This window comes from Arachis stenosperma, chromosome 5 (assembly GCF_014773155.1).
Source record: "Arachis stenosperma cultivar V10309 chromosome 5, arast.V10309.gnm1.PFL2, whole genome shotgun sequence".
Taxonomy (NCBI): domain Eukaryota; kingdom Viridiplantae; phylum Streptophyta; class Magnoliopsida; order Fabales; family Fabaceae; genus Arachis; species Arachis stenosperma.
This window is the reverse complement of record NC_080381.1, coordinates 57,315,234-57,340,933: the sequence shown is the minus strand read 5'-3', so window position 1 is coordinate 57,340,933 and position 25,700 is coordinate 57,315,234. Positions and strand designations below refer to the sequence as shown.

At 37.6% G+C, this 25,700-nt stretch overlaps 1 protein-coding gene and 1 long non-coding RNA gene across 2 annotated transcripts; one reads left to right on the top strand and one right to left on the bottom strand.

Annotated features, from left to right (window-relative positions):
- Nucleotides 1-19,945: 19,945 nt before the first annotated feature.
- Nucleotides 19,946-20,743, bottom strand: LOC130979712 (uncharacterized). The gene is made up of 3 exons (XR_009086715.1): nucleotides 20,668-20,743; nucleotides 20,156-20,225; nucleotides 19,946-19,977 (listed from the first exon to the last, which is right to left on the bottom strand). It is a non-coding gene; the product is annotated as an uncharacterized LOC130979712 (long non-coding RNA).
- A 246-nt stretch (nucleotides 20,744-20,989) lies between these two features.
- Nucleotides 20,990-22,531, top strand: LOC130980818 (zinc finger BED domain-containing protein RICESLEEPER 2-like). Its single transcript, XM_057904459.1, has 3 exons — nucleotides 20,990-21,182; nucleotides 21,312-21,520; nucleotides 21,710-22,531. The coding sequence occupies exons 1-3, from the start codon at nucleotides 20,990-20,992 to the stop codon at nucleotides 22,529-22,531; spliced, it is 1,224 nt and encodes a 407-aa protein (XP_057760442.1).
- Nucleotides 22,532-25,700: the final 3,169 nt, after the last annotated feature.

Here is a 25,700-nt window from a genome sequence, read left to right as displayed (position 1 = left end):
AAGCAGCGCGATTTTATTCATAATTTAATCTGCTTACCGATGATCGGTCTTGATCTTATCTTGGGATTGGACTGGTTATCTAAGAACCATGTCCTGCTTGATTGTTCTACAAAGTCAGTGTACTTTATGCCGGAAGATAGAGAAGGGCCGATCGTGGTAAATAATTATTACTTGAATTCGATGATGGTGAACTGTTCTGGAACCGAATGTCAGGGTATCCTGTTGTCAACCGCGGCGTTTCGGGTGATGATCAAAGGTTGGAGCAGATTCCGGTTGTGTGTGAGTTTCTGGAAGTGTTTCCCGATGATATTGATGAGTTTCCACCTAACTGAGAGGTTGAGTTTGCTATTGAGTTGGTACCCGGGGCGGGACCAATCTCAAGTGCTCCTTATAGGATGTCACCGTTAGAGATGAACGAGCTAAAGTCTCAGTTAGAGGATTTGTTGGGAAAGAATTTTATACAACCAAGTGTCTCTCCGTGGGGTGCTCCAGTGTTACTGGTGAAGAAGAAGGATGGGAGTATGCGGCTCTGTGTTGATTACAGGCAGCTAAACAAGGTCACAATAAAGAATAAGTACCCTTTACCGAGAATTGATGATCCCATGGATCAGTTACAAGGAGCTGGAGTTTTCTCCAAGATCGATTAGCGATCCGGTTATCACCAGATAAGGGTGAGGGGTGAGGATATCCCTAAGACCACTTTTAGGACTCGTTATGGTCATTACGAGTACACTGTGATGTCTTTTGGGTTGACGAACGCTCCTGCGGTATTCATGGATTACATGAATAGAGTTTTCCGTCCGTTTTTGGATAAATTCGTTGTTGTCTTCATTGATGACATACTGATTTATTCCAAGACTGAAGAAGAGCATGCGGAACACTTGAGGACCGTGTTGCAGATTCTAAAGGAGAAGAAACTCTATGCAAAACTATCGAAGTGAGTTTTGGAAGAGTGAGGTGAAGTTTTTGGGCCATGTGGTGAGTAAGAAGGGAATAGCCGTAGATCCAACTAAGGTGGAGGCTGTGATGGATTGGAAGCAACCAACCACCGTAACAGAGATAAGGAGTTTTCTGGGTTTAGTTGGCTATTACCGAAGGTTTATCAAGGGCTTTTCACAGATAGCCTTGCCAATGACAAAGTTAACCCGCAAAGACACTCCGTTTGTTTGGACTCCTGAGTGCAAGGAGAGCTTTCAGACTTTGAAGAAAAAGTTGACCACTGCAACTGTGTTAGTGTTACCCGAGCCGAATGAGCCATTTGAGGTGTATTGTGATGCCTCATTAAAGGGTCTAGGGTGCGTGCTGATGCAGCATCATAATGTGGTGGCGTATGCCTCACGATAGTTGAGACCTCATGAAGTTAGTTACCCTACGCACGATTTGGAACTCGCTGCGGTTGTGTTTGCCTTGAAGGTGTGGAGGCATTACCTCTATGGGGTTAAGTTCTAAGTTTTCTCTGATCATAAGAGCTTGAAGTACCTCTTTGATCAGAAAGAGCTTAATATGAGGCAGAGAAGGTGGATGGAATTGTTGAAGGACTACGACTTTGAGTTGTATTACCATCCGAGAAAGGCGAACGTAGTGGCGGATGCGTTAAGTCGGAAGTCGTTATATGCGGCTTGGATGATGCTTCAAGAGGAGAAGTTGCTCAAGGGATTCGAGAGTCTGAAAATTGGTGCTCGAGAAGTATTCGGAACTTTGTGTTTGAGCCGATTAGAAATCTCAAGTGACTTTAAGTCCGAACTCCTAAAGGCTCATCAGAATGATGAAGCATTATGGAAGGTGTTACCGGCTATTGAGCAAGGAAAACAGTGGAGAGTGTCGGAAGAAAAAGATGGGTTATGGAGATTCAAGGGTAGGATCATTGTGCCGGATGTTGGCACTTTGAGGCAAGATATTTTAAAGGAGGCACACAAAAGTGGATTCTCCATTCACCCAGGAAGTACTAAGATGTACCATGATTTAAAGGCGATGTTTTGGTGGCCGGGTATGAAGAATGATGTGGCGGAATATGTATCAAAGTGCCTAACTTGTCAAAAGGTAAAGATTGAACATCAAAGACCTTCCGGGATGTTGCAACCCATAGAGATTCCACAATGGAAGTGGGAAAGTATTGCAATGGACTTCGTGTCAGGATTGCCAAGGACTAGGGCTGGTTTTGATGCTATTTAGGTGATTGTGGACCGACTGACGAAGTCAGCTCACTTTTTACCCATTCATATGACTTACACCCTTGAGGAGCTAGCACGGTTATACATAAAGAAGATTGTGAGACTTCATGGTGTACCTGCTACTATAATCTCTGATAGAGATCCTCGTTTCACTTCAAGGTTTTGGGGTGCATTTCAGAAAGCTTTTGGAACCTGATTAAGCTTGAGCATGGCTTACCATCCCCAAACTGATGGTCAATCCGAGAGGACGATCCAAACACTAGAGAATATGTTGAGAGCTTATGTTTTGGACCAACCGGCGAGTTGGGATCGGTATATGCCATTAGTGGTGTTTGCATACAATAATAGTTATCATGCGAGCATCGGGATGGCTCCGTATGAGGCCTTGTATGGGAGGAAATGTCAATCTCCGCTATGTTGGTATGAAGCTGGAGAGAAAAGCTTGTTGGGGCCGGAAATGATAGCTGAGACTACTGAACAAGTCAAGAAAATCCGAGATAGGATGCTTACGGCGCAGAGTCGTCAAAAGAGTTACGCCGATCAGAGGTGAAAGCCCTTAGAATTTGAGGAAGGAGACCATGTTTTCCTTAAGGTTACTCCGACCACGGGAGTAGGTAGGGCGATTAAAGCAAAGAAGTTGAATCCTCGATACATTGGTCCATTTCAAATCCTGGAGAGGATTGGACCGGTGGAATATCGGATGGCTCTACCACCTCATCTTTCGAACCTGCACGACGTATTTCACGTGTCGCAGCTTCGGAAGTACACTCCTGATGCTAGCCATGTGTTGGAACCTGAGTCGGTTCATTTAAGGGAAAATTTGACGCTTCTAGTGGCTCCAGTCAGAATTGATGATACTAGTATCAAACGGTTGCGTGGAAAAGAGGTTTCATTAGTCAAAGTGGCATGGAGTCGAGGCGGTGTTGAGGAACACACTTGGGAACTTAAGTCGGAGATGCGAACAGATTATCCGCATTTATTCTCAAGTAATTGCATTTGAATTTTGTGGGCAAAATTTCCAATTAGGTAGGTAGAATGTAAGACCCAGTTAATTAACGGCTAATTAACCCATAAATGAGAATTTATTCTAGAAAGCCCAAAATGTGATTTTTATGGCTAAATGTGATAGAGGAGACTGAGACGAGAATTTCGGTACCAATTTTATAGGATTCGTACCAAGATTGGACCGAACGGGCCAAACCGGGCCAACCGGACCCAAAGTGGGCCCTTGGCCCAACATAACTAAACCAAAACCCTAGTTTTCAGCATTCTCTCTCCTCACTAAACACACTCACATATTGAAAATGGAGGCCATGGAGGGAAGAACACTCTCTTAAGTTCTATCTCTCACTTGATCTTCAAACCACCATAACTTTTGATCTAGAGCTCCGATTACCTCACCATTTATGGCCATGCGTTCACCGCAGAGAGCTCTACAAAACCCATACAATTAATCTTGAGGTAAGCCACGTTTTGATCTTCGAAATCCCAGCCTTGTATTCGAGTTTTATGAGCAAAAATGTTGAGATTTTGGACTCTTTGATGTTATAGGACCCAACTCTCTTGAAAGAGAAGGTTAATCTTGTCTCCTTGGATCTTGGGTGTGGTAAGATTTTCAACCCTAGTGTAATTTGTTGTTCTATGATGTTTGGGTATTGAGATGTTGTGTATGGGTATGATGATTGTGGCTTAGGTTGTGTGTATGAGAATATTGGAGCTTGATTGGTGATTTTGAAAAGCTTGAAAAAGGGATTTGGTGGTGAAAAATCTGTTCTTGGAGGTTTTGAGGACTTGAGAGCTTGTGGATAAGTGGTTTGGAAGTGCTCTAGTTGAGTTTGGGAAATCAGCTAAGGTATGGTTTCGGTTTCCCGTATCTAATATGTAATGTGGTAGGAAATACTTAGGCTAGAGGCCCTAAGATAGGCATTGAATGGTTGATGTTGTTGAATGATTGAGATATATGATGTGGTCATATATGTAATGATGATTATTGATGCCTTGATGGTATGATGTATGAGAAATACGCATGTTGTGATATATGCTTGATGATTGGTTATGGTTGAATTGTGGGTTGAACCATGTTGATGGTGAATATGATATTGATTATGTATGATGATGGTTAATTGGTATTGGTGTTGTTAAAAATTGGCATGAGGAAGAGTATATGATATGTCAATGTGTTTGGGTTTGAGCCACTTGGATGAAGTAGGCTAAAATGATGGAATAGTGATTTTGGTGAATTGTGATAAAGTGTCAATGTGTGAGTTAAGGAGGCTTGATGTTGAATTTGATGTATTTTGATTGATTTCAAAGAAAGGGGATGAAATTGGCATGTTTCGATTGATTTGAAAAAGAGTTGAAAATGTCTTGTTTTGAAAATGGCACTTTGTGGTTTTGTATGAAAAACATGATTTTGGGCATACTTTGACGGGACATAACTTGGACTACGGATCTCTGTTTTGTGCCAAATCTGTTTAGAAATGAAATTTGATCTGGGATGTCCATGCCATTCGAAGAACGAGTGAAAAACGATTTAAAATGAGGAAGTTATGTCCGTCGGAAGATTGGGGTGTGAATCTGTGAATTCTGCAGCTTTTAACTTAGAAAATTTTTAGCAGAATGACCCCCCGCGCGTAGGCGCACTTGGCGCGTACGCGCCGTTCTTCTTGAAAGCGCTATCCATGCGTGTGCGTGATGTGCGCAGGCGCGCCGATTTTGCTGCACCCAATGCCCAGCCATTTTCCAGGGAGTTGTGCCAGAACTGTGCCAGCTTTGTGCCTGGGGCACGAGAGCACGCACGCGTACGCGTTGCTGACGCGTGCGCGTCGTTTGGCTATTTTTCAATCCACGTGTTAGTGTGCATGACGCTTACGCGTCGATGAGTTTTCGAGGCCATCCACACGTGCGCGTGGAGTGCGCGTACGCGTGACCCTGTTTTCATCCCAAAGTTGATTTTTGAGTTTTAAAAGCCAAATCTCATACTTCTAAGCCTTCGATTTCACCACTTATGTCTTAAATCATTATGATATGCATAGCTATTAGAAAAGGAGCTAGTGGATGTGGTAACTTGCGAGTGAAGCAAGGGAAAAATGAATGATCAAAGAGGATCAAAGATGATTATGTGAGAGGCGGAGGATGGTGGTGGAAGTACTTGTTATGCCATGGGCCGAAAGGCTGTAATTGTTAATGAAATGGCTGGTTATGGATTTAACCGTGAGCCGGGTGGCTGGTTATGGATTTAACCATGAGCCGGATGGCTGGATTATTGCCGTGTTACGGCGGAGCCATGATTATGGCTAAGAATAAATGCATATATGTATATGCTGTTGAATGAATTGTGAATGTTGCACTTCCATTATCGGAGATGAGAGTTTCCCTGGGAGAAAGCAGTGGCTAGCCACCACGTACTCCAGGTCGAGACTTGAAGCTCTTTTGACCCTATGTCGTCAGGGTGGCCGGGCATTGTGAAATTCCCGGACGAGCTCACCCCCATAAATATTCACCAGTGATGGTGATGGATAAATATTCACCAGTGATGGTGATGGATAAATATTCACCAGTGAGGGTGATGGATATGGATCATGATTATGATCAAGTTTATATTGAGTATGACTCAAGTTGGAGAGACACGACAGAGGGACAGTCCAATGGTTAACTGCCAGGACTTGTCGGGTTGGCTCTATAACCGACAGATGATATCATCAGCTACTAGGGACAAGCATTCATCATATGCATACTATATGAATTGTTTGAGATTGCCTATTTGACTGCATATTACTTGCTAATTGTCTAAATGCCTTATTTGTTCCTATTTGTATATTTCTTGTTTGCTATAACTGTGTTTGCTACATTATACTCCTGCTGGTGGTTGGGAGGTTTGAAGGAATTGGAAAGGGAAGTATTAGTTAGACTGAAGAATCTTTAGTCAGATGCCCTTATATGGTTTAGCTTGTTTATAAGCTTTGAATTATCTGGTGGAAGTTCTAGGATTGCCTTCGGCTTTCCTCTATTATTATGTATTATATATGTGGAAGCTGTTACCATGCTGGGGACCTCTGGTTCTCACCCATGCGGATTTTGTGGTTTTCAGATGCAGGACGTGAGGTTTCCCGCTGAGGCATGCTGGAGACTTCTAGATTTGCGAAGATTCCTTGTTCTCGGGACTCTGTTTAGTTTATATGTTTTGCTTAGATACTTTTATCTCCATTAAATAATAAAAACTGTGATGACTCCACTTATGGGAGATTTTAGAAAATAGGTTTTCTGTATTTTGTGTCCCTTTGGGTTTCTTTTGGGGTTTTCCTTATTTTATCATATGTATATATTGCTATGCTCGGACCGGTTATCTTCGTAGCCGAATTTTGAGTCTTGATATTCCTGTTTTTGACACTCCTTTGTATATATATAATCTCGCGTTGGTTATCCTTGTTCGTTACGTTATCGATCGGAGTGTTGCGCTTTTGAGTTGCGATTTTTGGTTTACCCCTTTTTCTACAAAGGCTCATAGTTATAATCAATCATTCTTACTACTATACGTACTAAATTTTTATTTTAGAGGTCGTAATACCTTGCCATCTCTGAATTATGACTTAAGCATAAGACTCTGTATGGTAGGGTGTTACAACTACATTATGATTTGGACAACCAGAAAATAGCCTCTCTAGATTCACATATGTTCCTAACCATTTGAGGATGGATCATCTGTCAAACCCACACCTATCGAAAAGTTGTCATGGCTACTTCTGGTGGTTCTCCTACCACAACTTTCCTCTTAGTGTCAATTGTTGGAACTACAAACAACATTGCTATCTCCTTCCATCATCAACTTTTTGAAACACACCTAACAATGGTGGAGGAAAGGAAGGAGAATGACTTCTAATGGTGCAGGAAAGTTTCTGGAGCTAAAATTGGGATTAGGGTTATAAACTATTTATAGGGACTACATTGAACAAAAAAGTTATAATTGCCACGTATTATAGTTGTTGATTGTCTAACGTGATTTTTTTCCATACACGTCATCACTATATTCACGTATATTCGCTAGAAAATACCTTATGGACGATCGTGAGTCACTTTTCTTAAGTTCAAGAAGAAAATTAGGGAAATTGCAAGTCTAGGGATAAGATTGAGACTCGATTATAAGTTTAGGGACCACTTAAAATTTTAACTTGTATAGTTTTTCTCCAAAATATAATAAATATTCTCTTATACTATTGTTTACTACTTCAAGTTCTTGACCAAAAAAGGAAAAAAAAGTCTAAAAGATGATAATATTATTATTATTTTGGAAGTTGTTACATAACTCCAAATTATTTTTATTCAAAGAGTCATCGTTCTTTTTTTATGGTACCTGTGCACGAAATTGTGATCATCAACAATGGCGCCAAAGACTTGGTAGCGCTCTCAAATGTGAATCACACTTTATCACAACTTCGCACAACTAACCAGCAAGTGCACTGGGTCGTCCAAGTAATACCTTACGTGAGTAAGGGTCGATCCCACGGAGATTGTTGGTATGAAGCAAGCTATGGTCATCTTGTAAATCTCAGTTAGGCGGATTCAAATGGTTATGGAGTTTTCGAAAATAATAATAAATAAAACATAAAATAAAGATAGAAATACTTATGTAAATCATTGGTGGGAATTTTAGATAAGTGTATGGAGATACTTCGTCCCTGTTGAATCTCTACATCATACTGCTTTCTTACTTTCAATCCTTCATACTCCTTTCCATGGCAAGCTGTATGTAGGGCATCACCATTGTCAATGGATACTTCCCATCCTCTCAGTGAAAAAGGGCCAAATGCTCTTGTCACAGCACGGCTAATCATCTGTCGGTTCTCGATCATGTCGAAATAGAATCCATTGATTCTTTTGTGTTTGTCATCACGCCCAACAATCGTGAGTTTGAAGTTTGTCACAGTCATTCAATCCCTGAATCCTACTCGGAATACCACAGACAAGGTTTAGACTTTCCGGATTCTCAAGAATGGCCGCCAATAATTCTAGCTTATACCACGAAAATTCTGATTAAGAAATCCAAGAGATATGCGCTCGTTCTAAGGTAGAACGGATATGGTTGTCAATCACGCGTTCATAAGGATGGATGATGATGAGTGTCACAGATCATCACATCCATCAGGTTGAAGTGCAACGGATATCTTAGAACAAGAATAAGCTGAATTGAATAGAAAATAGTAGTAATTGCATTAAAACTCGAGGTACAGTAAAGCTCCAACACTTAATCTATGGTGTGTAGAAACTCCACCTTTGAAAATACATAAGTGATCAAGGTTCAGGCATGGCCGAATGGCCAGCCCCCAAAGTCTAAGAACTAAACGTCCAAAGATGGATGCTAAGATAAAAAACAAAACCAATATGTCTAATACAATAGTAAAATGTCCTATTTATACTAGACTAGCTACTAGGATTTACAGAAATAAGTAATTAATGCAGAAATCTACTTCCGGGGCCCACTTGGTGTGTGCTTGAACTGAACGTGAGCTTTACACGTGCAGAGGCTTCTCTTGGAGTTAAACGCCAAGTTGTAACGTGTTTTTGGCGTTTAACTCTAGTTTATAACGTGTTTCTGGCATTTGACTCCAGAATGCAGCATGGAACTGGCGTTGAATGCCAGTTTGCATCCTCTAATCTTGAATAAAGTATTAACTATTATATATTAATGGAAAGTTCTGGATGTCTATGTTCCAATGCCGTTAAGAGCGCACCATTTGGAGTTCTATAGCTCCAGAAAATCTATTTAGAGTGAAGGGAGGTCAGAATACAACAGCATCAGTAGTCCTTTGTCAACCTTCTATCCGAGTTTTGCTCAGGTCCCTCAATTTCAGCCAGAAAATACTTGAAATCATAGAAAAACATACAAACTCATAATAAAGTCCAGAAGTTTGAATTTAGCATAAAATCTAATGAAAACATCCATAAAAGTAGCTAGATCCTACTAAAAACTACCTAAAAACAATGCCAAAAAGCGTATAAATTATCCGCTCATCACAACACCAAACTTAAATTGTTGCTTGTCTCCAAGCAACTGAAAATCAAATAGGATAAAAATAAGAGAATATACTATAAATCTCAAAATATCAATGAATATCAGTTCTAATTAGATGAGCGGGACTTGTAGCTTTTTGCTTCTGAACAGTTTTGGCATCTCACTTGATCCTTTGAAGTTTAGAATGATTGGCATCTATAGGAACTCAGATTTCAGATAGTGTTTATTGATTCTCCTAGTTAAGTATGTTGATTCTTGAACACAGCTACTTTTATAAGTCTTGGCTGTGGCCCTAAGCACTTTGTTTTCCAGTATTACCACCGGATACATAAATGCCACAGACACATAACTGGGTGAACCTTTTCAGATTGTGACTCAGCTTTGCTAAAGTCCCCAGTTAGAGGTGTCCAGAGCTCTTAAGCACATTCTTTTTGCTTTGGATCACGACTTTAACCACTCAGTCTCAAGCTTTTCACTTGGACCTGCATGCCACAAGCACATGGTTAGGGACAGCTTGATTTAGCCGCTTAGGCCTGGATTTCATTTCCTTGGGCCCTCCTATCCATTGATGCTCAAAGCCTTAGATCCTTTTTTCCCTTGCCTTTTGGTTTTAAGGGCTATTGGCTTTTTCTGCTTGCTTTTTCTTTTCTTTCATATTTTCATATTTTTTTGCCACTTTTTTTTCGCAAGCTTTGTTCTTCACTGCTTTTTCTTGCTTCAAGAATCAATTTTATGATTTTTTAGATCATCAATAACATTTTTCTTGTTCATCATTCTTTCAAGAGCCAACAATTTTAACATTCATAAACAACAAGATAAAAAATATGCACTGTTCAAGCATTCATTCAGAAAACAAAAAGTATTGTCACCACATCAATATAATTAAACTAAATTTCAAGGATGAATTCGAAACTCATGTACTTCTTGTTCTTTTGAATTAGAAACATGTTTCATTTAAGAAAGGTGAAGGATTCATGGAATTATTCATAGCCGTAAGACATAGTTACTAGACACTAATGATCATGTAATAAAGACACAAACATAGATAAACATGAAGCTTAAAAACCGAAAAAATAGAGAAATAAGAACAAGGAATGAGTCCACCTTAGTGATGGTGGCATCTTTTTCTTGATGGACCAATAATGTCCTTGAGCTCTTCTATGTCTCTTCCTTGCCTTTGTTGCTCCTCCCTCATTGCTCTTTGATCTTCTCTAATCTCATGGAGAATGATGGAGTGCTCTTGATGTTCCACCCTTAATTGATCCATGTTGTAACTCAAGTCTTCTAGAGAAGTGTTGAGTTGTTCCCAATAGTTGTTGGGAGGAAAGTGCATCCCTTGAGGCATCTCAGGGATTCCTTGATGATGAGCTTCCTCATGCATCTCTTGAGATCCATGGATGGCCTCTCTTGTTTGCTCCATCCTTTTCTTAGTGATGGGCTTGTCCTTTTCAATAAGGATGTCTCCTTCTATGATAACTCCAGCTGAGTAGCATAGATGGCAAATAAGATGAGGAAAAGCTAGCCTTGCCATGGTGGAGGACTTTTCGGCTATTTTGTAGAATTCAAAGGAGATGACTTCATGAACTTCTACTTTCTCTCCAATCATGATGCTATGGATCATGATGGCCCGATCCACAGTAACTTCGGATCGGTTGCTAGTGGGGATGATGGAGTGTTGGATGAATTCCAACCATCCTCTAGCTACAGGCTTTAGGTCCAGTCTTCTTAATTGAACCGGTTTGCCTTTTGAGTCTCTTTTCCATTGAGCTCCTTCCACACATATGTCCATAAGGACTTGGTCCAACCTTTGATCAAAGTACACCCTTCTAGTGTAGGGGCGTGCATCTTCTTGCATCATAGGCAAGTTGAATGCCAACCTCACATTTTCTGGACTAAAATCTAAGTATTTTCTCCGAACCATTGTAAGATAATTCTTTGGATTCGGGTTCATACTTTGATCATGGTTCCTAGTGATCCATGCATTGGCATAGAATTCTTGAACCATTAGGATTCTAACTTGTTGAATGGGGTTGGTCAGAACTTCCCAACCTCTTCTTTGGATCTCATGTCGGATCTTCGGATACTCATTTTTCTTGAGCTTGAAAGGGACCTCGGGGATCACCTTCTTCTTGGCCACAACTTCATAGAAGTGGTCTTGATGGGCTTTTGAGATGAATCTCTCCATCTCCCATGACTCGGAGGTGGAAGCTTTTGTCTTCCCTTTCCCTTTTCTAGAGGTTTCTCCGGCCTTAGATGCCATCAATGGTTATGGAAAAACAAAAAAAGCTATGCTTTTACCACACCAAACTTAGAATATTGCTCGCCCTCGAGCAAAAAGAAGAAAGAATAGAAGAAGAAGAAGAAAATATGGAAGAGAGGGAGAGAGATGTGTATTCGGCCAAAAGGGAGAAGAGAGGGTTGTGTTGTGTGAAAATGAAGAAGGATGGAGGGGTTTATATAGTGACGGGAGAGGGAGTTGGTTCGGCCATTTAGGGTGGGTTTGGGTGGGAAAGAGATTTTGAATTATGAAGGTAGGTGGGGTTTATGGGGAAGAGTGGATGGATGTGAGTGGTGAAGAAGTGATGGGGAAGAGAGATTGAGGTGATTGGTGAAGGGTGTTTGGGGAAGAGTGTTATTGGATTGTGTGAAAGAAGAGAGAGGGTGAGTTGAGGTAGGTGGGGATCTTGTGGGGTCCACAGATACTGAGGTGATCCTGTGAGGTCCACAGATCCTGAGATGTCAAGGATTTATCATCCCTGCACCAATTTGGCGTGTAAAACGCCTTCTGCATGCAATTCTGGCGTTTAACGCCAGATTGATGCTTGTTTCTGGTGTTAAACGCCAGCTCTATGCTTGTTTTGGGCGTTCAACGCCAGTCTGCAGCATGTTTCTGGCGTTGAACGCCAGTTCCATGCTTGCTTCTGGCGTTTAACGCCAGCTTTCCTCAGGGTGTAATCCTGGCGTTTAAACGCCAGACTGCTAATTGTTTCTGGCGTTCAATGCCAGATTCATGCTCTGTTCTGGCGTTGAACGCCAGCCAGATGCTCCTTACTGGCGTTTAAACGCCAGTAAGCCCTTCCTCCAGGGTGTGCTGTTTCTTCTGCTATTTTTGATTCTGTTTTTAATTTTAGTATTTGTTTATGACTCCACATGATCATGAACCTAATAAAACATAAAAGAACAATGAAAATAAAAATAGAATTAGATAAATAAAAATTGGGTTGCCTCCCAATAAGCGCTTCTTTAATGTTACTAGCTTAACAGTGGGCTCTCATGGAGCCTCACAGGAGATCAGGTCAATTTTGTGGACTCCCAACACCAAACTTAGAGTTTGAATGTGGGGGTTTAACACCAAACTTAGAGTTTGGTTGTGGCCTCCCAACACCAAACTTAGAGTTTGATTGTGGGGGCTTTGTTTGACTCTGTATTGAGAGAAGTTTTCATGCTTCCTCTCCATGTATACAGAAGAACACCCTTGGGTCTTAAACACAAGGTAGTCCCCATTCAATTGAAGGACTAATTCTCCTCTGTTAACATCTATCACAGCTCCTGCTGTGGCTAGGAAAGGTCTTCCAAGGATGATGCATTCATCCTCCTCCTTCCTAGTGTCTAAGATTATGAAATCAGCAGGGATGTAAAGGCCTTCAACCTTCACTAACACGTCCTCTACCAATCCATAAGCTTGTCTTACTGACTTGTCTGCCATCTGTAATGAGAATGTGGCAGGCTGTACCTCAATGATCCCCAGCTTCTCCATTACAGAGAGTGGCATAAGATTTATGCCTAACCCTAGGTCACACAGAGCCTTCTCAAAGGTCATGGTGCCTATGGTACAGGGTATTAAGAATTTATTAGGATCTTATTTTTTTTTAGGTAACGTTTGCTGAACCCATGTATCTAGTTCACTAATGAGCAAGGGAGGTTCACCTTCCCAAGTCTCATTACCAAACAACTTGGCATTCAGTTTCATGATGGCTCCTAGATATTGAGCAACTTGCTCTCCAGTTACATCTTTATCCTCTTCAGAGGAAGAATAGTCTTCAGAGCTCATGAATGGCAGAAAGAGGTTTAATGGGATCTCTATGGTCTCTATATAGCCTTCAGATTCCTTTGGGTCCTTAATAGGGAACTCCTTCTTGCTTGAGAGACGTCCCATGAGATTTTTCCCATTGGGATTCACGTCCTCTCCTTTCTCTCTAGGTTCGGCCATGTTGATTATGTCAATGGCCTTGCACTCTCTTTTTGGATTCTCTTCAGTATTGCTTGGGAGAGTACTAGGAGGAGTTTCAATGACTTTCTTACTCAGCTGGCCCACTTGTGCTTCCAAATTTCTAATGGAGGACCTTGTTTCACTCATGAAACTTAAAGTGGCCTTAGACAGATCAGAGACTATGTTTGCTAAGTTAGAGGTACTCTACTCAGAATTCTCTGTCAGTTGCTGAGAAGATGATGGAAAAGGCTTGCTATTGCTGAGCCTGTTTCTTCCACCATTATTAAAGCCTTGTTGGGGCTTTTGTTGATCCTTCCATGAGACATTTGGATGATTTTTCCATGAGAAATTATAGGTGTTCCCATAGGGTTCACCCATGTAATTCACCTCTGCCATTGCAGGGTTCTCAGGATCATAAGCTTCTTCTTCAGAAGATGCCTCTTTAGTACTGTTGGATGCATTTTGCCATCCATTCAGACTTTGAGAAATCATGTTGACTTGCTGAGTCAACATTTTGTTCTGAGCAAATATGGCATTCAGAGCATCAATTTCAAGAACTCCTTTCCTCTGAGGCATCCCATTACTCACAGAATTCCTCTCAGAGGCGTACATGAAGTTATTTGCAACCATGCCAATGAGTTCTTGAGCTTCTGCAGGCATTTTCTTTAGGTGAATGGATCCACTTGCAGAATGGTCCAGTGACATTTTAGAGAACTCAGATAGACCATAATAGAATATATCCAAAATAGTCCACTATGAAAACATGTCAGAATGACACCTTTTGGTCATCTGCTTGTATCTTTCCCAAGTTTCATAGAGGGATTCACCATCTTTTTGTTTGAAGGTCTGAACATCCACTCTAAGCTTGCTTAGCTTTTGAGGAGGAAAGAACTTAGCCAAGAAGGCCGTGACCAGCTTATCCCAAGAGTCCAGGCTATCTTTAGGTTGTGAATCCAACCATATTATAGCTTTGTCTCTTACAGTAAAAGGGAAAAGCATGAGCCTGTAGACTTCAGGATCTACTCTATTAGTCTTAACAGTCTCACAGATCTGCAAGAACTCAATTAAGAACTGATAGGGATCTTCTGATGGAAGTCAATAAAACTTACAGTTCTGTTGTATTAAAGCAACTAGTTGAGGTTTCAGCTCAAAATTATTTGCTCCAATGGCTGGGATTGAGATACTTCTTCAATCAAATTTGGAAGTAGGTGTAGTATAGTCACCAAGCATCCTCCTTGCATTACTGTTGTTGGGTTTGGCTGCCATATCCTTTTCTTGTTCGAAAATTTCAGTAAGGTTGTCTCTGGATTGTTGTATTTTATCTTCTCTTAGTTTTCTCTTCAGAGTTCTTTCAGGTTCAGGTTCAGCTTCAATAAGAATGCCTTTTTCCTTGTTCCTGCTCATATGAGAAAGAAGAGAACAGAAAAGGAAGAGGAATCCTCTATGTCACAGTATAGAGATTCCTTTATGTTAGTAGAAGAATGAAGGAATAGAAGAAGGAAAAGCTAAGAATACAAACACAAGGGGGAGGATAGGTTCGAATTCTTGAGTAGAGGCGATGTGTTAGTAGATAAATAAATAAATAGAAGGAGATGAGAGGGAGAGAATTTCGAAAATTAATTTTGAAAAAGGGTTAGTGATTTTCGAAAATTAAGAAAAGAAATAAAATTAAAATTAAACTTTGAAACAATTAGTTAATTAAGAAAATTTTGAAAAAGAGGGAAGTGATTTTCGAAAATTAGAGAGAAAAAAGTAGTTAGGTGGTTTTGAAAAAGATAAGAAATAAACAAAAAGTCAATTAGTTGGTTGAAAAAGATTTGAAAATTAGTTTTAAAAAGATAAGAAGTTAGAAAATATATTTTGAAATTAAATTTTTTTTTGAAAAAGATATAATTTTAAAAGATATGATAAAAAGATATGATTTTTAAGAAAAAGATATTTTGAAAAAGATTTGATTTTTAAAATTAAAATTGATTACTTGACTAACAAGAAACTTAAAAGATAAGATTCTAGAATTTAAAGATTGAACCTTTCTTAACAAGAAAGTAACAAACTTCAAATTTTTGAATCAATCACATTAATTGTTAGCAAAGTTTTCAATTTTGAAATAAAGATAAGAAAAAGATTTTGAAAATCAAATTTAAAAAAAAATTCGAAAATAATAAAAAAAATGAAAAAGATTTGATTTTTGAAAAAGTTTTTTGAAAAGATAGGATTTTTAAAATTGAAAATTTGACTTGACTTATAAGAAATAGCTAAGTTTTAAAAATTTTTTACTAAGTCAACTCAAATTTTCGAAATTTATGAGAAAAAAAGGAAAAGATATTCTTTTGATTTTTTTTAATTTTTAATGGTGAGAGAGAAAAACACAAAAATGACCCAATGAAAAACATGAAAATTTTGAATCAAAACCAATGATGCATGCAAGAACACTATGAATGTCAAGATGAACACCAAGAACACTTTGAAGATCATGATGAACATCAAGATTTATTTTTGAAAATTTTCAAGAAAAGAAAAACATGTAAGACACCAAATTTAGAAATTTTCAATGCTTAGACACTATGAATGCAAAAATGCATATGAAAAATAACAAAAAACACAAAACAAGAAAATTTAAAGATCAAACAAGAAGACTTGTCAAGAACAACTTGAAGATCATGAAGAACACCATGCATGAGTTTTTTCGAAAAATGCACAAATTTTAAAAATATGCAATTGACACCAAACTTAAAAATTGACACTAGACTCAAATAAGAAACACAAAAATATTTTTTATTTTTATGATTTTATGATTTTTTTGGATTTTTTCGAAAATTATTTTTTGAAAAAATGAAAACAAAGAAATTTTTTTTTTGAAAAATTTTTGAAACTTTTTGAAAAGAAAATTACCTAATCTGAGTAATAAGATGAGCCGTCAGTTGTCCAAACTCGAACAATCCCCGACAACGGCACCAAAAACTTGGAGCACGAAATTGTGATCATCAACAATGGCGCCAAAGACTTGGTAGTGCTCTCAAACGTGAATCACACTTTGTCACAACTTCGCACAACTAACCAGCAAGTGCACTGGGTCGTCCAAGTAATACCTTACGTGACTAAGGGTCGATCCCACGGAGATTGTTGGTATGAAGCAAGCTATGATCATCTTGTAAATCTCATTTAGGCGGATTCAAATGGTTATGGAGTTTTCAAAAATAATAATAAATAAAACATAAAATAAAGATAGAAATACTTATGTAAATCATTGGTGGAAATTTCAGATAAGTGTATGGAGATACTTCGTCCCTATTGAATCTCTGCAACATACTGCTTTCTTACTTTCAATCCTTCATACTCCTTTCCATGGCAAGCTGTATGTAGGGCATCACCGTTGTCAATGGCTACTTCCCATCCTTTCAGTGAAAAAGGTCCAAATGCTCTTGTCACAGCACGGCTAATCATCTGTCGGTTCTCGATCATGTCGGAATAGAATCCATTGATTCTTTTGCGTTTGTCATCACGCCCAACAATCGCAAGTTTGAAGCTCGTCACAGTCATTCAATCCCTGAATCCTACTCGGAATATCACAGACAAGGTTTAGACTTTCCGGATTCTCAAGAATGGCCGCCAATAATTCTAGCTTATACTACGAAGATTCTGATCAAGGAATCCAAGAGATATGAGCTCGTTCTAAGGTAGAACAAAAGTGGTTGTCAATCACGCATTCATAAGGATGGATGATGATGAGTGTCACGGATCATCACATCCATCAGGTTGAAGTGCAACGGATATCTTAGAACAAGAATAAGCTGAATTGAATAGAAAATAGTAGTAATTGCATTAAAACTCGAGGTACAGCAGAGCTCCACACCCTTAATCTTTGGTGTGTAAAAACTCCACCGTTGAAAATACATAAGTGATCAAGGTTCAGGCATGGCCGAATGGCCAGCCCCCAAAGTCTAAGAACTAAACGTCCAAAGATGGATGCTGAGATAAAAGACGAAACCAAGATGTCTAATACAATAGTAAAATATCCTATTTATACTAGACTAGCTACTAGGGTTTACAGAAATAAGTAATTAATGCAGAAATCCACTTCCGGGGCCCACTTGGTGTGTGCTTAGGCTGACCTTGAGCTTTACACGTGCAGAGGCTTCTCTTGGAGTTAAACGCCAAGTTGTAACGTATTTTTGGCGTTTAACTCTGGTTTATGACGTGTTTCTGGCGTTTGACTCCAGAATGCAGCATGGAACTGGCGTTGAACGCCAGTTTGCGTCGTCTAATCTTGAATAAAGTTTGGACTATTATATATTGCTGGAAAGCTCTGGATGTCTACTTTCCAATGACGTTAAGAGCGCGCCATTTGGAGTTTTTTATCTCCAGAAAATCCATTTCGAGTGCATTGAGGTCAAAATCCAACAGCATCAACAATCCTTTGTCAGCCTTCTATTAGAGTTTTGCTCAGATCCCCCAATTTCAGCCAGAAAATACCTGAAATCACAAAAAAACACACAAACTCATAGTAAAGTCCAGAAATGTGAATTTAACATAAAAACTAATGAAAACATCCCTAAAAGTAGTTAGATCCTACTAAAAACTACCTAAAAACAATGCCAAAAAGCGTATAAATTATCCGCTCATCAGTACCTAAAAGAAATAATGCTATTTTTTATTTTTTGGTTAGATGGGTTGAATTAGACAACTCTCAATTTTAGATGAAACAAATTTACAAACTCACTCATATTACACTCTTTCACACACAACATTATAATGATTCCTATATATCCACCTAGGGCTGGGCAAAAAAATCTAAATTTTGGATTTTAAACCCAATCCAAACCAAACCACTTTAAAAAAAAAAACCAATTTTAAAAACAAAAAATCCAAACCACATTGCATTAATTTTATGGTTTGATTTTTTAATCCAAACCAATTAACCAACTTAAATTCAGATTCGGATCCAAATCCAAATTAAGATCCAAATTTGGAAAAACCCTAATTTTCGGTGTACCAGTTCACACAGTTCACACTACGTCCAAACTGCGCTTCTCCTTCAACTGTGGCATCGCACTTCTCCTTCTCCTTCGGTGCTTCTCCTTCAACTGTGACGTCACGCTTCTCCTTCGGTACTTCTCCTTCAACTGTGGCATCTTCTCCTTCGGTGCTTCTCCTTCGGTCTTCTCCTTTTTTGTTCGCCGTTTTCATTCTTCGGTCTTCTCCTTCAACTGTGGATATTGATCGTCGTTTAATTATATTATAGCTTTGATAGAAGACCTTTATCTGCTTGTATAGCTGTCTCTACATGAATTTAGTCACATTCATATTATTATTATTATCTCACACACCTTAGAGAAGTGAGTGTTGATTGGTTTACAATCCAAATAAGTGGCCATTTGTTGAATACAATACAAATACAAACTCTTGACATAGTCAACACCATATAATGAGGGGAGCATTAGAGAAGGACACGCTGAACTGGGCACCCTAGTCATTCCTCATACTTCACGTTTTTTACACAATGAAATCAAAGCATTTAGACTTTTACTTATTCTTCTGAAACAACCACCTTGTTCTACCAATTTAGCATTTAGCTGGCTGGTTCAAACTGTGGTGAGTTGAGTAGTGAGTTGGCTAGTGAGTTGCAATAGTGAGATGATGCTTCCAAATATGTATTTGATCAAACATATTGATGTTAAAATGCATTAGTGGTGATGTCAGTGATCATCAATAAGAATAGATTTTATTGATTATGGAAAACTAATTGGTGAAGAAGTGCCAAAAAAATGTGTAATTTACTCACCATTGGAAGAAACACAAGTGATTTAGTGAATGTGTTGGTTGTGGTTAGTTAACCGATTTATTCAATGAAATTAGTGAAGTGCATGTTGGGATTAATTATAAATGTACAGTGTTTAAAATATTAAAATGGCAAATAATAAACAGTATTGTACAAAATTTGGCTAAAGCAACTTTTCAGTTCTGTCCTAATTGTTTAGCAGCTGCCACACTAAAAGGTCTAATTTGATTCTTTGAAAATGAAGTAGCAGCATTCATTTGAGTACCATTAATCCATCCATGCAAGCAATTTTATGAACACTGAATTTGTATCCAATTTGAGAGAGAATATGAGCATCTTGAATTGTATCCGTTGTCTTCATCAATTTCCCAAATTCATGTGCAGAGGAATATATATATCATAAAAGCATGATGCCACATTGCCACCACTTGATTGTTCTTTTTGTGTGTATATATATATATATATATTTTTTAATTTAGCAAATTTTATATATAGCAATCAATATCTTTTAGGATTAGTAGTAGTTTTATTAGCCAAAAAAGTTGACGGTGATGGAAATCAGGGGCTGCCGTGCTGGTTTGGAAAGCTTTCGGAGGGTTGTGCTTTTTAATTTTTAATTTTTGGTTTCAGTGTGTGTTGAATATAACAATGTGAAATGTTTTAAATGGAGAATTTAATTAATACTATATTATTACATATGCTATTAAAATAATTTTATGTATCTAATCATAAAAATATATACAGATACACTGTAGAAACAGCAGCCAATATAGATACAGGTATATCTTGTTGCAACTTCTCAAGGAATCTGAATGAAAGAGTTTGATCAAGCTTTAGACTGATTCAAGCAGGTCCTAGTTTCAAGTACAGAAATCTAATATCTTGAATAAGCAATTAAGATATTGATTAATAATAGACTATTATGTTTTGAGTTAGGATCAAATAGCAATGTTGTTGATTTTTGAAAAAATCTGGAAGAAGCTCACTTGGAAACAACAATTAATTGGCAATGAGCCACTGCTGCCTCAGCGAGATCAGCTGAGAGTGCTTGGAAACCTGTTGTGAAAAAAGATTATTATCACTAATCATAATAATATTTAAGCATGTTCCGCGAATTGCAAACTATCTCAACGAATGCACTTAAAAGAACTTTGGTATATCCTGGGGAGTTTTTTTGGTTATTATTTAAATGATAATATCTTGAAGTGCTAATGGCTTTGGTTAATTCTTTAGGACTTAAAATTAATTGATATATATATATATATATATATATATATATATATATATATATATATATATATATATATATATATATATATATATATATATATGTGTGTTGTTGTGTGGGTTCAGATTGAACTTATTATTTATTAAATCTGTCATCTTATCGATAGTTAATTTTCTTTTCTTTTCTTTTCTTTTGTGAAGCTACACAAGAAATGGAAAATTTAAGCAGAGCTCCATAGTCAAGATTAGTTGAAGAATTTGAATCATTTACCGTCTTCAGGATTGGTGAACTTGCTAAGGTTTTGAGCACAAGCAACAGACAACCAAGCAGCCCTAGCTTCAAATGCCTTCAGCACAACATTAGGCTCCAACCAATCCTCGGCTGCATCGAGTAAAAGTAAGCATACATAACAAAGTTACAATAGAACAATGACAGACAAATTTTATGTTAACTTTTTGTTTGTGTAATTTTATGGTAGAGTTAATGCTGAAATTTTATTGGCTGCTGTTTTTTTGGATTAGTTTGTGTTAATTTTAGCATGTTTAGTACCAAATTTTGAGTTATGTACACCTTGCTTTATATGCAAAGCAAAATGACTGAAAACAGTAATATTGAAGCAGCAGGGATGTCCACTAGCACTCAACCATCTTCTCCACCGTCAGGTGTTCGTAAGAATCGGTCAGCTGTCTGGGATCATTTTGATGTAGAGAATGCTACCGAGAAGAAGGCTAAATGCAAATATTGTGGTAGCTTAATAAAATATGGGAATGGAACCAGCTCAATGGGTGATCATTTGAGAAGAAGCAAACAAAATCCTAATAAAGATTCGAATAAAAGAAGAAAAACAACGACCACACCGACTATAGATGAGCGTGGTGTTTTAAATTCACCCAGTGCTTCCAAATTTGACTAAGAGGAGGCTCGAAGGGCACTTGTGGAAATGTTTATTGGGGAAGAGCTACCATTTCGCTTTGTTGAAAGCCCGAAATTCCGAAAATTTGTGCATGCCCTACAAGCAAGATTCAAAGTTCCTTCACGGACTACATTAGCATGTGACATTGGAGCTCTTTATGCTGAAGAGAAGATGAAGTTGCAAGATTTTCTTTCGGCAAATTGTGGTAGAGTATGTCTAACCACTGACACTTGGACTTCAATTCAAAATTTTACTTATATGAGTTTGACAGCACACTTTGTTGATTTGGATTGGAAATTACATAAAAAAATACTTAACTTTTGTCAAGTGACAAGTCATTTAGGAGAGGTTATAGGAGCAACAATTGAATCTTGTTTAAATAATTAGAATTTGAATCAGGTCTTCTTTAGTGTGACAGTTGATAATGCCTCGTCTAATGATGTTGCAATTAAATATCTGAAGCAACGATTGAATTCTTGGAATAGCATTATTTTGAATGGTGAATTTATTCATATGAGGTGTTGTGCACATATTATAAACTTAATTGTAAAAGAGGGGTTGAAAGAGATTGATGAATCAGTCTTGAGGATTCGTAGTGCAGTAAAGTATGTTAGATCTTCTCCATTTAGAGCTAGTAGGTTTCAAAAGTGTGTTGAACAAGAAAAAATTCAATATAAAGGCTTGCCTTGCATGGATGTTGAGACTAGGTGGAACTCTACCTATCAAATGTTAGAGGTAGCTTTGAAGCATCGCAAAGCATTTGAGTTGCTTGCTTTGAAAGATAATACCTATATAGGAGAGATGAATGGAGGAAAAGGGAGAGGTGTTCCTCCTGATTCAGACTGGGAGTATACTGAGTCCATTGTACCATTTTTGCGAGTGTTCAGTGATGCTACTATACATGTTTCTGGTACCTTATGTGTTACCAGTGATATGTATATGAAGGAAGTATTTGCAATTGGAGGATTTATTCATCATTCTTGTGATTCTATTGATTTTAGTACTATGTCAATGGTAGAAAGGATGAGGGTTAAGTATGAAAAGTATTGGGGCAATCCTGATTCGGTGAATATGTTGTTATTGATTGCTATCATACTTAATCTAATGCAAAAGATCAAGGTTCAGAGAACCGGACCGGTCATCGAATCGTTTTATTCACTGGTTCACTGGTTCATTGGTCTAACCGGTCCAACCGTAGTCCAACCGGAAAAACAGTTTTAAAAAAATAATAAATAAATTATAAAACAACTCTCATCAACACAATAAAAAACAATCAATAAATCATCAACACAATAAAAATTATAGAACATGTTTATTGCTATAATATAAAATTACAGAACATGTTTGTTTAATAGTTAACACATTGATAATATTAAATGTTTTCCAAGCTTCCAATCAAATGTGTTTTCAAACGATGGTGAAAATTCATAAATTGAGTCTGTGTAAACCATCTTTAGGAAGATACCTAAAATAGGATCAATCATTTAGCTTCTAAAACATAAAATCCAGGATACTTGTTAAGAAACCTCTGTTATATCACCATACTTCCTGAAGCACTCATTGTTATCAAGTTCATTGTGTTGATGGTTTTCAATGCTGCAAGCTACTCCACTCCCAACTTTGAACTGCTCCCTAATAAAGTTTCAAGTAGATAATTCAAAACATATTAAAGCTTGAGGTGTATGCAAGTATTTAGTGAAATCAAAGCAAAACTAACCGAGAGAAGAACAATTTATTATTTGAATTTAAAAGAGAGTCTCCATTGCAAACACAACATTTGTTTGTCTAGGATGTGAAGAAATTAAAAATCAATTTTGATTTGTCTGCACATTGAAAAGATGACAATGCAAGTTGATAAATATAAACTAGAAGGTGTATTAGTTACAAACTTGATACAACATGACATGTCTAGGCTAATAGGATACAGAATCAAGAGTCGGAGGTCAAGCATTCATTCCTCCTGCACATAAAGAATCTTCAGTCTCAAAAGATGAGACTTTCCTATGAGATGAGTATTTCTTAACTGCTCAATTATGTTTGGTTTGGTCATAACTACTCACAAAAACTCTAATTAGCAACACAAATCAAATAATTTCATATTTAGAAATCAAGAACAATTAGCAACAAAAATAAAAAAATAGCAGCAACAGTATAACAACACAAAATCAATGGCTCATATTAGTTCTTAAACAAGCAATGAAGCACCACAAACTCCTCCTTCAGTCTAGCAAGATGGAAAGCACAACCTGATGAACTTAATGCACTTATTAAAGTTCTTGAATGTGATAACAGTAAAACAAGTTAATGGTCTTATTAAAGTTTTTGACAAAAATTTCAGACTAAATCCATCAATTACAAAACAAGAAACACTAAATCAGACTAATAGAGCCATGACGTAACGGAAATTGGCAAGTTAAGAATTTATTAACAGGAATACGTTGCAAGTACAGTCCTTAACCAGCCGAAAATCCGCTTATCAATTTAAAAAGGGGTTGTCACAATATTGAAAATTAAAATACTGGGAGTATGAATCCCAGGTCGTCTCCCAATGAGTTGCAGAGAGATGTGCTATTTCATCAATAGATGTTTTCGAAAATGGTTGAGTTGATAAACAGAAATTTAAATTAGAGAATTTAATTAATTTTAAATAAAAGCCTTCACTGGGGGTAGATTAGTTGGAAGCCCTATTCTTGCTGAAATACTCTCAAGATTAATTAATAATTGGAAATTACTCTGCTTAGTTAACCCTTACTAGGTAAAGGGAAGTCAAGCAAGTTGGAAATCGGTTTCTAGTCACAAGTCCTAATCCTCTCCCTTGGGAAGGACTAGAGTTAATGATTAGAGGGTGATTCAACAATAAACCCAATTATAATTTCTCTCTTGAGTTGTTCAACTCAAGGGTTCCTTTCAATCAATCATCCACAATCAAGTCATGGAACTACTCACTCATCATAATTATAAAATTCACAGAATTAATGGTGAAAATAAAAGAAGACATGATAAATAAAAATAAAAGGATTAATTGAAAATAAAAATGGTCTATATTAATAACTTGTAAAAATAAGCCAAAGTCAACTCTAGAAGGATTAAAAATATAGAAGAGTAAATATAAAAAGTAAATAACAAAATAATATGACTAGTACCGGAGGTAGGCTCTTCTCAAAAGCTAAAGCCAAAATCTTCCCAAAAATCCTAATTATAAATGTCAAGTGATGAAAACCTAGGGGATGAGTAAATCCAGATCTAAAACTAAAAATTATGTAGAATGAATTGTTGTCCTTCGTTTCTGCATGTTTCCTGACTCTAGTCTGTAATTTCGGGCCGAAAACTGGGTTGAAATTCGGCTCAGAAACTCTGCCAGCGACTTCTGAAATTCTGCAGGTCGCGCACATTGATGTGTGGAAAACGATCCAACACAAAACTCACTGGCATGTGTACCGGGTCGCATCAAGTAATAAAACTCACGGGAGTGAGGTCGATCCCACAGGGATTGAAGGCTTGAGCAATTTTAGTTTAGTGGTTGATTTAGTCAAGCGAATCAAGTTTTGGTTGAGTGATTTTGTATCCAACAGTAAGTAAATGACAGAAAATGTAAAGGGGGAGGGAAGAATTGTAGAAATTAAAGAGAACTGAAAGTAAAAGAGCTGAATCTTAAAGAACAAGAAATTAAATGACTGAAACTTAAAGTGCAAGAAATGTAAATTGCAATAACTTAAAGTGCAAGAAATATAAATTGCTTGAATGAAAAAGGGGTTTGAGGACTGGGAATTCAGAATTCAAGCAAGGAAAATTAAATTGCAACAATTATCAAAGCAAGAGATGATTTAAGTTCTGTTAGATCTCAAACAGAAAGGGAAAGTAAATTGCAGCAGGGGTTCACAGAAGAACCAAAAGGAAAATGGGATCTCAGTACTCCAGAGACTAGATAGCAAAGTCTAGATCTCAATTGCCTTCCCAGATCCAAATTCACAAAGCAATTAACGAGAAATTAAAGAGGAAGCAGTAAAGGAAATTGGATTCAACTTAATTATGCAGTGAGGTAATCAAAGAGATCTTAAATGGAGATTGAGACAGAAATTCCTCAATTCTTCACATCTAAGATTCAAACAAGAAAAGTAAAAATGCTCAAGCAAGAACAAGGAAGAAGAGAGATCAATTCTCTTCCCTAATTCTCTCAAATCTCAGTTCAAAGCTCTCAGAGAAGATGAAGTTTCAAAATGTAAAAATTCAAAAATCAAAAGAAGCCCCCTAATTACATCAAACTATCTCCTATTTATACACTTTCTATTCTTGGATTTTGGAATTTGGATGGGCTTTTGATTTGGTGAAGAAATGAATTAAGTTGGATTTTTAATCCAATTTTGAGCCCATGAGAAAGTGGCTTCCAGGA

What these genes read in the sequence shown, in the direction of transcription:
- LOC130980818 (XM_057904459.1), top strand. Translation starts at nt 20,990, where the DNA reads ATGACTGAAAACAGTAATATTGAAGCAGCAGGGATGTCCACTAGCACT. An exon ending in GAATGGAACCAGCTCAATGG is followed by an intron (nt 21,183 to 21,311) that starts GTGATCATTTGA and finishes AATTTGACTAAG; the next exon opens with AGGAGGCTCGAAGGGCACTT. An exon ending in TTTCGGCAAATTGTGGTAGA is followed by an intron (nt 21,521 to 21,709) that starts GTATGTCTAACC and finishes AATTTGAATCAG; the next exon opens with GTCTTCTTTAGTGTGACAGT.